Source organism: Ostrinia furnacalis, unplaced genomic scaffold, assembly GCF_004193835.3.
Source record: "Ostrinia furnacalis isolate ACB-3 unplaced genomic scaffold, ASM419383v2 OfSCF2966, whole genome shotgun sequence".
NCBI classification, from domain to species: Eukaryota; Metazoa; Arthropoda; class Insecta; order Lepidoptera; family Crambidae; genus Ostrinia; species Ostrinia furnacalis.
Genome location: NW_021133205.1, coordinates 166,234 through 182,238, shown reverse-complemented (window position 1 = coordinate 182,238; position 16,005 = coordinate 166,234). Strand labels below are relative to the sequence as shown.

The 16,005-nt window shown below is 37.9% G+C and overlaps 2 protein-coding genes across 2 annotated transcripts; one reads left to right on the top strand and one right to left on the bottom strand.

Moving 5' to 3' along the window:
- The first annotated feature begins 1,602 nt into the window (after positions 1-1,602).
- On the top strand, positions 1,603-12,510 carry LOC114356825 (glucose dehydrogenase [FAD, quinone]). Its single transcript, XM_083287607.1, is given in 6 exon segments — positions 1,603-1,775; positions 9,663-9,840; positions 10,288-10,531; positions 10,823-10,891; positions 11,196-11,873; positions 11,876-12,510. Coding segments are annotated over 6 exon segments (1,794 nt in total). The 5' UTR covers positions 1,603-1,758; the 3' UTR covers positions 12,484-12,510.
- A 2-nt stretch (positions 12,511-12,512) lies between these two features.
- On the bottom strand, positions 12,513-15,284 carry LOC114356823 (glucose dehydrogenase [FAD, quinone]). The gene is made up of 3 exons (XM_028310185.1): positions 14,685-15,284; positions 14,013-14,128; positions 12,513-13,941 (listed from the first exon to the last, which is right to left on the bottom strand). Exons 1-3 carry the CDS (start codon positions 15,057-15,059, stop codon positions 12,513-12,515), a joined length of 1,920 nt encoding a protein of 639 aa, XP_028165986.1. The 5' UTR covers positions 15,060-15,284.
- Between the last annotated feature and the right edge of the window lie 721 nt (positions 15,285-16,005).

Sequence of the window (16,005 nt, the reverse complement as noted above, 5' to 3'; positions counted from 1 at the left end):
TCGATTGTTTTCATATCTTTGTTTGTTGCTATAGGTAATAGCCGTTATATTTATCGGATAGTAGGTCTTGTATCAATTGTCTTTAATCCGAATTTTGACTAATTTGTTTTACATCTTGGTTTTTTTGATCAAATATTTACAAAATGGCGTAGAAGTACACAGTGACTCAATTTTAATACTTTATACGAATTCAATATTTTATAACTTTAAATCGAATTTTGTTTTTTATTTACAGAATGCCACGGAAAAAAACCGACAGAAAAATAGGGAAGAAATAAATAACGAAGAGATTGAGATGACTTAAGATCTTATAGGTAGCAATAAAAGTACCTACTAAGAGTCGTGTTGAATTGTTGATTATAATAAGAATAGCTTGTGCAGTTTTGTTATTATTTCTAATAAAAAACTACGCGGAATGGGCATTTTCTTTTCATATAAATACTGCCGTACCACGTTAATACTGTGTACCACGGTAGTGAGTCAGTGTGTACACCTAGTAGTCCACAGTGGCTCAATTATCATTTTTTTGTTTTAGGTTCCTACTTTGACATAAGTAGTAAATAATGTAGAATCATGAGTGCTCAGTTACAGTTCAATAGTGTATCTAAAATGTGAGCAAATTTTAGGCCAATATTAAAGCGATATCTATTTTTATTAAGCTTCGAAAAAAAAGTGAGTCACTGTTGCCTCCCTGACCCTACCTATTTTAAAAGTTGACGTGTTTGCGTCTGTAGAAGGCGCAAGACGACGGCACGTCGACATAAACAATGTAGTATCTTATGTAATTAAAAAGGTTCATTTTGTACAAACTATTAGTCCAACATTTTAAGGAAGTCAGTCCTTATAATTGTAGGATAAACTGGTACCGGTTACTCACTTGTAAATCACTTAATACATTACGTAACTAGTATAAAAAGTTTAATATCAAATGGTAGCCCTATAAGTACTAGAAAATCAAGATACAATATAAATCAATTGTTGCCGCGGCCTCACGCGACCGCTAAGGGTTTGATTGGTACTTTTGTCAATTTTTATTCTGATATACTTAAGCTTTTTGTTTTTCTGATTCATCAAAGAGAAATTTTGGTTTTCAATGAACGGGTGTACGTTAACTTCGATGGAGTGACGTCAGATACTCAATCAAGACATCCTACTCTCGGATTTCCTGCACGGCCTGCACCAGTTGAGGTAAATTAGAGTAGCGCCACTACCAAAAAAGTAAAGCAGCAAAGCAAGCAAGTCCTGTAACTCTGAGATCGACTAGCTAGATGATATAGAGGACTTCAAACCACAGGAGTACTGAATCTGATGAATGCCGAATCTCTTGTCGCTTTCAAAGAATGACTGGAATGACTGGTTAATGAGTTTCCGTTCGGTGTACCTAATAAGAATTCATTATCACACTTCTTTTATGTCATAATTCTGTTAAATGGTATGTCATATCAAATACAAAAGCTGTATTATTTTTTGTAATGTCTTGTTTTTCACGAAGCTTTGTCCGCTAACCGCATGGACTTTAACTTCAGTGGATTTATGAGTTAAATTGAAGTAATTTCTGAATCCTAGAAATGACTTCATTTTGAAGGAGGCTACTGAACCTTCTTCCGTTACGATCCTGCGCGCACGCAACCTTTGCAACACTCTCCAGGATACTGGCGCGGTGGAGCGTGGAAACACAGCACTTCCCTTTCTGCAGGTTGGGCAACTGTTAGTCTTCAGTGCAAGTGTCAGTGCGCCGAACGTGTATCATATGGAGATATGGATCTGATATCCAGGTAAAGGACCGCATGGACCCATATTTCTATCCCATATTTATTAGACCCGATTTCTAACGATAAATATTCGACTGTTAATAAAAGTAATTTCGGGTAAAACAAATAATAAGCCTTGGAAGTTAATTAAAATAGTAGGGCGTTTCCATTGAAAATCCTTAAAAGTGACGTTTATATCATACCTACTAAGATATTTTCCCACAATTATGCGACATTTTTACAGAGACGATAAAATGTAACTAATAAAGACTAATAAAAGGTTAACACTGATAAAAAATCACACGGTATCTTTGCGAGGAAATAAAGTCATCAGAAATCGCGACGCGAAGCGAATTTACGCACATGATTCGTGACGCCGGTGACGTTTGCGTTCATTGTAGTATTACAGATTACAGTCAATCAGCTGCTTTACGTCCGAAATTAACGTCTCATGAACTGGCTAGCTGGAAATCGAATGTAATTATCTACGTACTGTGTGCTTACCATGAGTTTACGTTAGGCGTGCTCGCTAGCGAATGCGTAAAAAAATGACATTAAAATGTATGACATATTGTGCAGCGCCCCTAGTGGCTACTTTCAAGAAATAAAATCTTCATAGATTTTTTTGACGTACTCGCTAGCGAGCTCACCTAACGTAAACTCATGGTAAGCACACTGAATTATTTCTTTGGTATCGATTGAATCAAATTCATGTCATAAGTTCTCGAGGATAATGGATCTTACATTCGTAGCTCGTTTCTCGTAGGTATCCCTATTATAAATTGTGACTGAATTTAATCAATGGTATGAAAACATTTAACAAAAAGCCGCGGGTTGACCGCTTACATCCAAACTTGAATAAAACAAGTTTTTGGGAGCCAAAGTCCTAAGTCAGGTCGAAATGCATTAGACAAGGTCAAACATTTGCAAAATAAAAACAAAGCACCTTTGAAGATCCTTAGTATGCCTCGGAGGCGTAGTGGTAAGGTGAATTGGCGGACTAGGTCTTGGATTCGATTCTCAATTGAGGCGATTAAAAAGTGGATTTTTTAAATTCTTTTGTGTTGGATCAAAAAGTAAATAGTGGATGAGAAAAAAATAAAACCGACTCCAAAAAACCTACACTAAAAAGTAGAAAAATAATTACTTATTACCTATTTATTTATTAGGACGAATAATTAATATTTATGTAGGTATACCATGATTGATACTTCTGGAGTCGGTGCCAAGATTATGAAACATTGTTTGCCTGTACCGACTCCAAAAGTATCAATCATGGTAGGTAGGTATACCTACATAAATATTAATAATTCGTCCTAATAAATAAGTAGGTAATAAGTAATTATTTTTCTACTTTTTAGTGTAGGTTTTTTGGAGTCGGTTTTATATTTTTTTTATAAAATTTTACTTATTTCTTGCTTTTTAGTTAACTAATGATTACCTTGATGTTACCACTGAAGGTAGGCAGTACATTGAGACTATATTTTTCATGTCTAGTGTAAAATAATATTCCCTACAAAATAAATTGGTTCATAATCGGCGGAGATATTGCGTATAAAAAAGTTCATCCCCAATTTTCCACCCTTTGGGGTGAAATATTTTCTTCAAATTCGCATGAAACCACCCTTTTGATAATACCTATTCAACAAAAAAATAATCGTTCAAATTGGTTTATAATCGGCGGAGATATTGCGTTTAAAAAAGTTCATCCCCGATTTTCCACCCTTGGGGGTTGTTTTTTTATTATTAAATTTAAATGGGACCACCCTTGGACCTTTTTTCCACGTATAGGTATTACCTATACGCCGAAAAAAGATTTGTTCAAATCGGTTCATAATTGGCGGAGTTATCGCGTAACAAACATAGAAAAAAAAACATACGGGTCGAATTGAGAACCTCCTCCTTTTTTGAAGTCGGTTGAAAAGTGGAAACTGGGTGTGAATAAATATAATGTCACGAAGTCATGGTCGTAAGTGATAACAACAATATTAAGCATGTGTTAACATTTCCCGGTAACAACGCCCCTAAACATTCTGCGTGTGTCAGTGCGGATTAGGTGCAGCAGGTCATATTTATATGTTTTCGTTGAAAAATCGCACTTATTGCAAGTATATAAGGTGCTACCGTGTACGTTGATATGCCGTTGTAGTCCTTCAGACGGCTGCAATGCGTATAGTGCGTGAGTTGCGCAAACGCAGGTATTGTTTATGACAGGTGTGGAAAACGATATGGCCCAATAAAAGCGGCGAAATTAATTATTTTCTAATGATCTAATGTTCATTCCGTCAGGTGAAACATTTGATTTTTTAGGGTTCCTTCCAAAAGATGAGGGGATGACTTTCTAAGGTTCTGTCCATTTGCCACAGACGCTTAATATTTTGAACCATAATAGGAAGAAGACACTTAAAATTAAAAGATTTTTCAGATGTTGATAATGACAGAACATAATAACAAACATAAAAAAATAAAAGTGCTTATGAAAAGCTTAAATAATTACGAGAAAAATTACAAACTAAACGGTAAAAACACTCCCATAGCAATGTTTTTTTTACTGAATTGTGGTACGGAACCCATGCTGTGCAAGTCCAACTCGTACTTGCTGGCTTGTCTTTCAACATCAACGCCAGGCCTAGTTCATCCAGTCGTAAACAACCTAACAATCGCCCAATTACTGAACCTCAGTTATCGCACTAAATGTTGTATACTTACCCACTTGATTAAATACCTNTGCCCCCCTTTATGAACGCTCTGTTCTGAGGGGATGTCTTCCAAAGTTCGAAAAGTATCATGTAAATCAAGCTCTAATATCTCTCTGCATTCTAGAGACAATGTGCTACATAATCGAAATATAAATATGTACTTATTTTGTTTCAATGTTGTAAAAACCTATTAATAACATGTTAGGTGATGATAAATTAAAGTATGCGTAACTAACACCCTGGGGTAAATTTCTGCCCCACCTACCTGTATACGCCAAACGGATGATTTTTTCACATCCCGCATCTACGAGCTTAAAGCGCACACTTTAGATTGAGAATACACAAAACGACATTGCACTAGCTACGCTAGAAAAAAAGATATGTCAATTTTTATGCGCCTGGGGTAAAAAACTACCCCACGGTGTTACTTAAGGGTTAAAATAACTCTACTCTCTCTACATTTAACTAACTACAAATAAAAGTTGAAATTATAAAAGTTTTATTAAGTATTTATAACCAAAAATTTAATACAACATTTTATTTTTTGTAATAATAACAAAATTATTATATTTTTCATTACTTTTCGTTGACTGTACTTAGTGCAAAAGCCGAAAAAAAAAAGATATTAATAATTAATTTAAATCGGGGGCGTCGACCACGGGTGCGTCGAACATAGGGGGACTCGGCCAAGGACCCGTCTGCTAACCACTATCACAGAATACATAATCTTAGTTGCCACTAAGTAGTTATGACGTCCCATATGGTATTTAATCGTACCTCAATTTAACGCGCATGCAACAAGTAAATTACATTTGTTAAGAACGTTTTTGTTTTTAACAAAACACTGGTTTCCCTTTAGGTTAGACGTTTAGATAACGTCCGGCGTTATATCAACGGAAAAATAAGCCAATTCAATAACAGGAAAGGCCATTATCGGTAATTCCTTATGTTAATTATCGCAGGTTATCCTGTAACACATGCTATTTTAAAAAACGTTGACCTCCGGATAAAATTTTGCAGAACGATTGGGAAATGTTTTTTAATTACGATATTAAATGCTACCGGTAGTTAAAATCAGTTATCGCTCGCAAATGCAACTGTTAAATCAGCGCTATCTAGCCCCAAAATAAGCAATTAATATGTTTGTGTTATGGGTGGTAGTTTAACGGATATACTACATACATAATAATATAGTTTTTAAATACATACACATTATACATAGTAACACCCAGACCCGTCACAGAAATTGAAATTCATCATTTCAATTTCTGCCCGGCCGGGAATCGAACCCGGGACCTCTCGGCTTACTAGTCCGTTTTAAAACCACTACACTAAACGGTCGACAAATCATAGAGGAGGATGATCAAAAAATATTGCTGGAAAATTGAAAACCCCTAAGCTACTTATCGTCTCATAGTATGTCCTTACTCTAACTAATTTATTGGATGAAACGATAATTAATTATAAATCTATTTGTATGTATAGTTTCTCACGATCAATGAATCTTTCTCTACCTCTGCCTGACGTCGAAGTAATGTTGTATAATGATAATGTCCTGCAACTATTAAGCGACTGAACAATTATTATTGATATTCTATTTTAGCTTACAAGCATATCGACGTTGGTATAAATAATTCAATATAATCTTAATTTACTTTCACGCTTTCACGGCCGATGCCCGATTTCTTTCATCGATAAATGAAGAAGTTTATTTAAACATATTCATTTAAGTATCTACTCGTTTATTACATGTTTACGCAAAAAGTAGAAGTTTTCTGTATAGTCCAGTCAATGAATGCCTTAACGACGGTGTAGAGAGAAATCCGTCGAACACAATTTCTGACCTCGGGACTTTATTTAGCCTAGTTAGGAGGTGAACATAGCAAAAGTCCCCGCCCTTAGCCCTTGAGCCGGCGGGAAGAGGGGGGTTTAAAGGTACCACTTTTCGGTTTTTCGCTTAATCCTCGGAAACTATGCGTCCTAGTGACATAACTACTATGAACCAAAAAAAGCTTATTCAATTTGCTACAGGTGAGACCGTCAATTTTTTCTATATCTTGTATAGTTTTTGCGGCATCTGCTCTAGAAGGTCTGTAAAATTGGAAATTTTATTGTTGTCTTACATGTTCCTTTCAGGAGAAAATCGACTAAATCAACATTGAGCAAACACTATAGACATGCGGGAGCATGTTAAGCCTAGTTCCATGGAGGGGACTACACCGTGCGTATATTTAGACGAACCAATTAGAGCCANTTAAATTTTCATAATAATCGCGGGTATCGATGTCTCTGCATAAGTATCAATGTAGTGACAAAACGCAGTCAAACTAGGCTGCTTATGCGCTCCGTCCTTCGAGTTGGATTTTTATTGACAACTTGAGGGCAGTCACGCTTTGGAGGCCGCACCGGTCACATCGCCATCTGCTATTCGTATCCAACGGGCCCGTCGACGCGTGTGCTAGTCACCCTCCCATGTGATCTCAACTTACCTCATCATCTACACGCCCAAATGTGCTAGAAACCGAAGGAATTCCCAACTGCTGCTGCCCATATTCGAGGTGGAACTGTCAACGATCTGCTCAAGGTACGTGAGTGCATAGTATTTTGTCATTGCGTACTGCTCGTACAGAACATCGATCCCTTTTTACCGGCAAGCCTTCTACGGTTTGATCCAGGTGTAGCAGGAAGCCACCAATCGCCTTTTAATCGTGGTGCGTTTGCTACAACCTAATAACTTAAAAAACTAAACAACGTTACAAACAAGGAAATAATTTCGGTTGGCTCGTAGATTCCTTCCATTTCAAATTATTATTTCATATCTAAAGTACGCAATATGTGGTTACATTAAAAAAAACATTATTCTACCTATAAATATTACTCGTATTGCATAATTGGTTTAGGTTACTTAAACTTAAAGAGAGGAATTCCTCAACTACTTGTAACATTCGTACTAAGTGTCAATAAAATATTTTTCATTTTTTCATTTTCATTTTCAATTGTCAAATCAAGATACCTACAATGACCTACATTACATAGTTCATGCACTCATGTTTTTATCATTTGGGAATCCAATCAGCGACCTCTCGCAGTAGGTAGACCCGTCTGCTAGGGTCCGTGGCCGAGTCCCGCAGTATTCGACGCACCCGTGGTCGACGCCCCCGGTCAGTGAAATTTGATTTGAAGCAATTTTTAATTATATGTACAGTCAGGCACAAAAATGTTTATAAACGAACTAGTTGTGCCCGCGTCGTCCCTATCTATAAACCCACGAAGTTTGTCTACCCTTCCGCCAAACACTCTGTATAATAACAATTAAATAACCAGTTTTTAACCCTTAAGTAACATCCTTATTTTTGGTTACACTTTGAACACCCTGGGGCAAAAAATTACCCCAAACGGAAATTGAAAATTTTTAATTAAATATTTCAAATCAATTTAATTTTGTGATTTACAATGTATTAATGGACTCACTGAATTATACGATTGCTTTAAAAGAACGTCTATCTAGCGTAAAGAAACACCTTAAATCAATCATAACAAAAAACAAATAATTTGTCATTGGCAACCAATAGTCTCCACAATGGTCTTCTAGAAAAATCTTTAAAAGTTATTGTGGGAACCAAAAACTTACACTAATTGGACATTAAATAGATGTTTTATGCATATTTTAAACACAAAATGAAATAAAACGAAAATTTCTGGCTTTATAATAAAGTAAAATAAAAAAACTTATTTTTTTATAAAATTATTACAAAAATATTTTGTATTTATTTTATTCCTATTTATTTTTTTCAAAACACATCAGACACCCTGAATTACTACGTAATTATTACATTTGAGCCCTATTTCTGTGTCGAATTTAGTTAGTTAGTTAGTTAGTTTTGCAGGGCAATCGAATACCGCACTTAGCCTCATGATAGGGCCATTGTGCGCGATTTGTGGTTTATCTTCCTACTCCAACCACCCCAGATCCCCCCAGAAGGCGAGCAGCCCGTCCAGGCTGCTGCAAGCTTCCTGTAGCGACGACGGTGATCGAAGAAATTGAGCCCGTTGTTCTTCCACGCTACTGCACTCCATGAGCACATGCTGCGGTGTTTCCTCTGCCTCCATGCACCCCCTGCACAGTGGGCTGTCTGTGACACCTATGTTGTATAGGTGCTTGTTTAGCATACAGTGTCCTGTTATGACACTTAAAACCTTGCGGATGCTGTCCCTGTTTAGTCTGATGAGGCTGCGGGAGAACTTTTTCGATACGTCCGGAACCGCATCTTTTGTTTGCCTGCATCCTTCGCTATTTTTCCATTCTGTGTGGTGTTTTTCTTCTGTTTTGGAACGCAGCCAGTTCCTGATCTGTGCTTGTGGTATCGGCAGTATTGGTTCCGGGCCAAATACTGTTGTGTCCGAACCTCTTTTTGCCAGTTCATCCGCTGCGTCGTTGCCTAAAGAGTTACTGTGCCCTTTGATCCATTGTAGGGTAACTCCATTTACAGCTGCAATGTCTTGGAGCGCTTCATGGCATTCCAATATAAGGAACATGTAAGACAAAAATAAAATTTCCAATATTACAGACCTTCTAGAGCAGATTCTGCGAAAACTATACAATTTATAGAAAAACTTGTCCATCTCATCTGTAGCAAATTGAATATGCTTTTTTTGGTTTAAAGTAGTCATGTCACTAGGACGCATAGTTTCCGAGGATTAAGCGAAAAACCGAAAAGTGGCACCTTTAAACCCCCCTCTCCCCGTCGGCTCAAGGGCTAAGGGCGGGGACTTTTGCTATGTTCACCTCCTAACTAGTCTAAATAAAGTCCTGAAGTCAGAAATTGTGTTCTACAGTTTTCCATCTATAATGCTTTATTGACTGGACTAGTAAGTTTGTCAGTAGGTAATGACTTAAGTCAAATTTAATTTAACTAGCTTGCATCGGCTAAGTAAAACAACGTCTTTTTTAACTGATCTACTAGATAATAATATATTTTACTTGTATGATAATTATTGTCAATTAGTATTCTTTTAGAATTTAGATAAATTAAACCCAGAAATCTTGAACTTCGCTCAAAGTTATTCATTGCCCTAATACTGCATCAGGTGCAATCGTGTGAGCGTCAAAAAAAGTTATGGGAGAAAGGTTGCTCCTTTTTTCAAAAGATGGCATCAGATAAAAAAAAACTCGATAGTTCCGAGTACTCATTATCCATGTTGGCTCCTCCAGAAGCCTGCTTCTGCTGCTCCTCGCGTCAGGGTCGCGGGCGGACTTGTTCTCCAAGGCCACCAGGACCAAGGCCGACGAGCGGGACCTGCGGAACAGCGTGTTCGACTTCATCATCGTCGGCGGCGGCACTGCTGGCTGCGTGCTCGCTAACAGGCTGTCAGCTGCGCACGATTGGAAGGTAGAATCATAGGCAAATGGCCTATTATAGGGCTGAAAGTTGCACAAGATTCACCAAACCACCGCCACAGTTACACTTTTCAGGAATTATGACCTAATTATTATGTATCTTATGGTATATTTTGCTCTGAACGTTGCAACAAGATTATTTACCAAACCGCCAGTCAAGACGGAGTCTGTTTCAGATTTCCTAATTTATCTTAGCTGCTTTAGGCACAATAATACTAATAATAACAAAATAATAAAAGAATAATCTTACTATTACTATGTCAATACAATTCTGAATTGAAAAAAAAAACAAAAGGGTTCTTAAATTCCATTTCAGTTCCATGAGGAAAATTTTGAATCTGTTTTATTTATAAACATTATGGATACCTATTGGCCGTCTTTCTGAGCACGATACCGATACAAAATAGTTAATCATGATTCCATCTGTCTAACAAACCAGGTCCTCCTCATCGAGGCAGGGGACGAGGAAAACGTAGACTACGACATCCCAGGAGTTCCGACCAAAGACTACCGGCCTATACTCTGGAACTACCGCACCGAGAGGAACGGGTTCTCCTGCCTGTCGCGACCTGGAGGCAGTTGCGAGGTCCGGACTGGGAAGGTGCTTGGAGGGTCCAGCGTGACCAACGACATGAAGTATACGAGAGGACATAAAGTGGACTATGATGGGTGGCATAGCGCAGGTTTGTTTAACAGATAATTTGCAATTCAATGCAGAATAAAAGATAAGTTTTTTGTTGCAAAATAGCACCTATTATAACTACTCAAGATGCTACAGTATTAAATTTAGCTTATTGTTTAGGTTCAAAATTTAGGTAGGTGCCATTAATGGAACCTTACCAAAATAACAATACTATTATGGTGCGCAGGCACCATATTGTCATTGTATTCTATTGATGCAGACTTTAACTTACATTAATACGTGCAAAAGGTATGACTAATTTTTGAATAAAATAATTCCTATTTACTTTTAGGGGCATTGGGATCACTGGACTGGAAGTTTGGCAATTTGATAGACTATTTTAAAGCTTCAGAAGATAATGGTGAGTTACTAAAGACAACACACGAACAAGACACAGCAATAAGAATTCAGGAATATAAACCAGACACGCCATTTCAATAAAATTGAAATCGTACAGCACTGAGTTAAAATCACTTTGGAACTCGCCAGTAAAGTAACAACAAACGGGTCATCATTTGATGTAAGTAAAATACACAATCCAAATATAGGTATTACATAAGAACGCTTTTCAGCTATACATACATTATTATAATACAGTTGCACAACATTATTTACTCAGCAATAATGTCAAAATAGAAAAATTATTCGTCGTTTTTTTGTTCAAGGTGACTACGACACACTAGTAAACTCATTATACCACGCGAGGGGAGGCGAAATGCGAGTACAGAGGTTTAAAAACATCGACAGATACACGGAAGTGTTCACCACTGCGTTCTCAGAAATGGGCCTTCGTACCGTCGACATAAACACCAATGCCGCAGAAGCTATTGTCAATCACCAATTTGCCATGGCCAATAACACAAGACTCAGCACTAACAGTGCATTCCTCAAGCCAGTTAAGCATAGAAAAAACTTAACAATCATGACCGGAGCAACGGTCACTAAAATCATGATTGACAAGCAAGAAAAAACTGTCGACGGTGTAATGTACGAATTCGAGAAAGGTAAAGAGAAGCCTGCTTATGCAAAACGTGAAACAATTCTCACTACTGGAGCCTTCAACAACGTTAAGCTTTTACACTTGTCTGGCATTGGACCAAAAGCAGAATTGAAAAAACATAACATAACGACTATTGTTGATCTTCCCGTCGGTTTAAATTATCAAGACCAAGTCAGTACTGGTGGTCTGTCGTTTACCATAAATGATATCGCGCCAGTCAGTGAAAGTCAAGTTATCAATGATTTTAAGACGTGGTTTCAAAATCGTAACGGCCCTTTAGCTTCCAGAGGTGTCGGTCAGGTCTCAGCCTTTTTACAACTATATGAAAGTGTCAATGCCCCTGACGTGGAAACTTCATCAGAAGTGATAAATTTATGCTGACAAACATAAGTGTGCACGCAGCGGAAGAAACGAACCTTCCTTTGCCCTATTACAATTTAGTAAATATATACCCAATATTACTAAGACCGAAGAGCAAAGGCAAAGTGATGCTGAACAAACGAAATCCGAATTATGGTAGACCGATAATACAAGCAAATCTTCTGAAGGAAACGGAAGATTTAGATACTTTAGTTGATAGCATAGACATAGCGTTGCAGTTGTTACAGACTAAGGAAATGAAAAGAGCTGAAATAAAATTAGCACCGCTCGACGTGTTTCCGTGTGACAGGCTAGCTAATAGAGATCAGTGGAACTGTATCACGAGACATTATACTAAAGCTGTAGGTAACCCTATAGGGACATGCCGAATGGGAGAAAATGCTACGGATTCTGTGGTAGATTTCAACCTAAGAGTTCATGGTGTAGAGCGACTGAGGATAGTAGATGCTTCAGTGATGCCCACGCATGTACGAGGAGGAATCTTTGCACCAACAATGATGATTGCCGAGAAAGCCTCCAAAATGATACTTAAAGACTGGAAGGAAAGCAATGGTTTATACAATGATAGGTGACGATAATTATTATAAATAAAATATCTAAGTCAGTACCATGTTGTTTTTATTATATCACTAGCTTTTTCTGCAATCATGATGACGGGTGCAGCAGTAGACCCTCTTGTTAATTTTGGCATGATTGATGCGTCGGCCACTCGAAGATTTGTAGATCCATACACCTTCAAGGTATTATCCACAACCGATTCCGGATCTTTAGGTGGACCCATTTTGCAAGTTCCGGCATAGTTATGTAAAGGGGTAGAAAAATGCCTGATGATGCAAGACCAAAATTCCTCGGAAACTCTTTCGTGGTTTTTGCAGTCGTTATTCAGTATAGGTCGCGGGTCAAATTCAAATTCAGCAGTCTTGAAAACTTCCGTATCAAACAATTTCACTACTTCTTGTATACCCTCCAACAGTTTCTTCTCATCTGAGGGATCTTTCAGAAAGTTTGGGTAGATGAGTGGTTTTCCAAAAATAGGGTCAGTTGCGTTCAGTACTACTTGACCTCGACTTTTAGGAGTTAGCAGAGATAAACACATGTCAATCTTATCGTAGTACATGTTGGAATTGTGTCCTTTAAATCTTACTTCTATGTCTGGCGTGCCTAGAATTTCCGATAGGTTAGTTTCAATAAAAGCCACAACTTGAAAGTTAGCTGATAACGGACCGATTCCTTTTGAGTAATAAGTTGTAATGTCTTTTAGTTTTTCTGGAAACTTGCACATCGTCGATGTTTTTGCCAGCTTTATAACTGGCAAGCACACAGATAAGTGATCTTGGAAGTTTGCTCCGATTGGCAAATCATACACGGCCTTGATATTTAAATATTCTAAGTATTCCTTAGGACCTATTCCCGACTGCATTAGCAACTTGGGCGAGTTAATTGCGCCTGCCGTTAAAATAACTTCTTTAGACGCTCTTATGGTAACTTTTGTTCCATTTTTAATATACACTACTCCTAATGCTTTAATAGCTTCTCTATGTTCTTCAAAAATAATCTTAGTAACTAAAGCTTCTGTTATTATATCTAAATTAGACCTTAACTTTCTTATAGGCTCAAGGAATGCTGTGTACGCGCTGACTCTCTCGCCAAAATATGACATTGTTTGTATTCTCATGAAACCAAGCTGGTTTCTTCCATTTACATCAGTGTAGTTGTAACCTAATTCATTAAAAGCGCTTAAAAGTACATCAACATTGTCGTCAACATAAGGATATCTCCCGACGTCTAAAGGTCCTTGCGTTGAGTGAAAGAATTTGTTTTTGTAAATGTCCTTGTCATAATTTCCTTCAGAATATTTGAAGTAGGGCAGCACGGAAGCGAAGCTCCATCCGTCGTTGCCATTGAGAGCCCACTCATCGTAGTCAGCTGGGCTTCCTCTCATGTACGCCATGTCATTGATAGTCGACGTCCCCCCGAGGACCCTGCCCTGTACTACTTCACATCCTTTTTCCAGACGATTCTGGCAGAATCTGAAAAATAAAACTGCACAGTAAATGACAAATACTGCCGATTGCGTGGCGCCGACGGATGGTACACTCACCCCTTCTTAGGCCGCATTCCGTACTGCCAGTCGAGGGATGAGTCCTTAAACTCGCTGGTGAGACTTGGGATGAGCGCGATCTTCGGCTCCTCAGGGCCGGCTTCTATCAGCAAAACCTGAAAAGATGTGCGTAGAATAACTGATTAGTTCCACGCATCTATCTACACTGCTATTATGCATGCCACATTCATATTATTATGCAATACGAGTATTTAGCGTGACTGTAATTTTCAATTAACTAAACATTAGAAAACTATTCCCATAATTCGGAAGGGACTTGCTATAAAAAAAACTGGTGACTAATACTTTGGAAGATATCCAACACTTTTCATTGTGTACATTCTTACGTTCATCGGAATTTATTGTACTAGTATAATTAGAACAATTGAGCCGTCTGCTCTAGTAGTTAGTAGTCCTAACTTTAACTATAAAATTTATGTAAATGAACCTAAAGTAAGTAGAGCTTGTAGATAGATAAACATTAATTACGTACATCCTTCACAATTATTTACTCATTTCGTTTCACACAATATTTTGGTAGTGTCAAGAAATATTATTGGTACGCTTATCAGTTTACCACGGCGACAGAAGAATTAAGAATTCAATCTGATTGTTCTATGCCTTATTGCTTATGGCAGGTAAATTTTAATTTAATAATAATGAACTTTGTACCTTCCATTTCCTATTCTCCGACAGTCTGCTGGCGACCACGCAGCCCGCCGTCCCTCCACCCACCACGATGAAGTCGTATTCCACAGCAGTGTCATTGTCGCCGTCTTGAACCCGCGCCTCCTCCCTCTGCGCCTTGTCGAAGTACGCGAACGGCCGGTACTTCGGGATGACATACTCCTCGCTGCCTATATTTGGCGTATCCTTATCCGCAGAACTTAACAACTTGTCCTTATTCTGCCCAAAGTAGTCCGGCTCAGGACCAATGTGACCATACAATGTATGGACCAGGGATATGAGCAGTATCGCCGTGGGAGCGCACTCGATTCGGCCGTCACATATCTTGCAGAGATCATCAGTTACATTGGCTGATGTCATTGCATCTTTTGAAGCTTCTTCATCCGCGTCGTTGATAGCATTCAATCCATCGATTTGAATTTAATTTTCTTTTTCAATCGAATGACCTTTACTTTTTATGGATTAACGTCTGTTTTTACTGACTTTGCTAAACAAGGAATACGATTTTCCTGTAGTTGATTTGATTTGATTATAATTATTGTAGATAAATGTTTACACCTGCTCGGAATGTCAACCTGCCGGTCCGCCGTGTCACACTGCGGCGCGCACACTTCGTGATCGACGAAAGAATTTATTGTTTACAGTGATTGTTTTTGTTTACAATGCCACATTGTTTGCGTTTCCAGGAGTTACTTATTATAGCGGGAACGGAATACTGGGTATTTAGACATGGGTATTACCGTTTTACAGTCAGTGATAAAATTGTAACAATCAGTAATTGAATAGCGAAGGAAATGGCTACTTTGTAGATTGCTTACTTATGCCAGCTACAGTTGATAAGCGACAACGATAAATGGCTTTGTAATGTATAAAATAATGAACAAATAAATTATTCATACTACTTACCTTGGCACCAAAACCTATTACAATCCAATTTTATTACAATCCAGTGTAGCAAGCAAAGCAAAGTTGCTATAATTTTCCCCGACTAGTATTCGAACCCGTAACTGCAGAGCGTTGTAGCACAGAATACATAATGTTGTACAGCACACCGTGGCTTTATTTACTTTGGCAATTTTTTTAATGAGTTATATTATGGTAAATTCTCCCGAAACTTAATGAATTTTCTTAGCAATCCACTCCACTATGCATTAAAATTTACCTAGGGTCTACTCAAATTACTAAGGTCATGTTAGAGAAGATTGCTAAAAGCTATTGGCAATTTGTATTGGAAATTGGTAATGTAACCTTGATAGTATAGACTTGATAGATATTTAGTCAGACACGCCCAGTGTTCATTGATCTG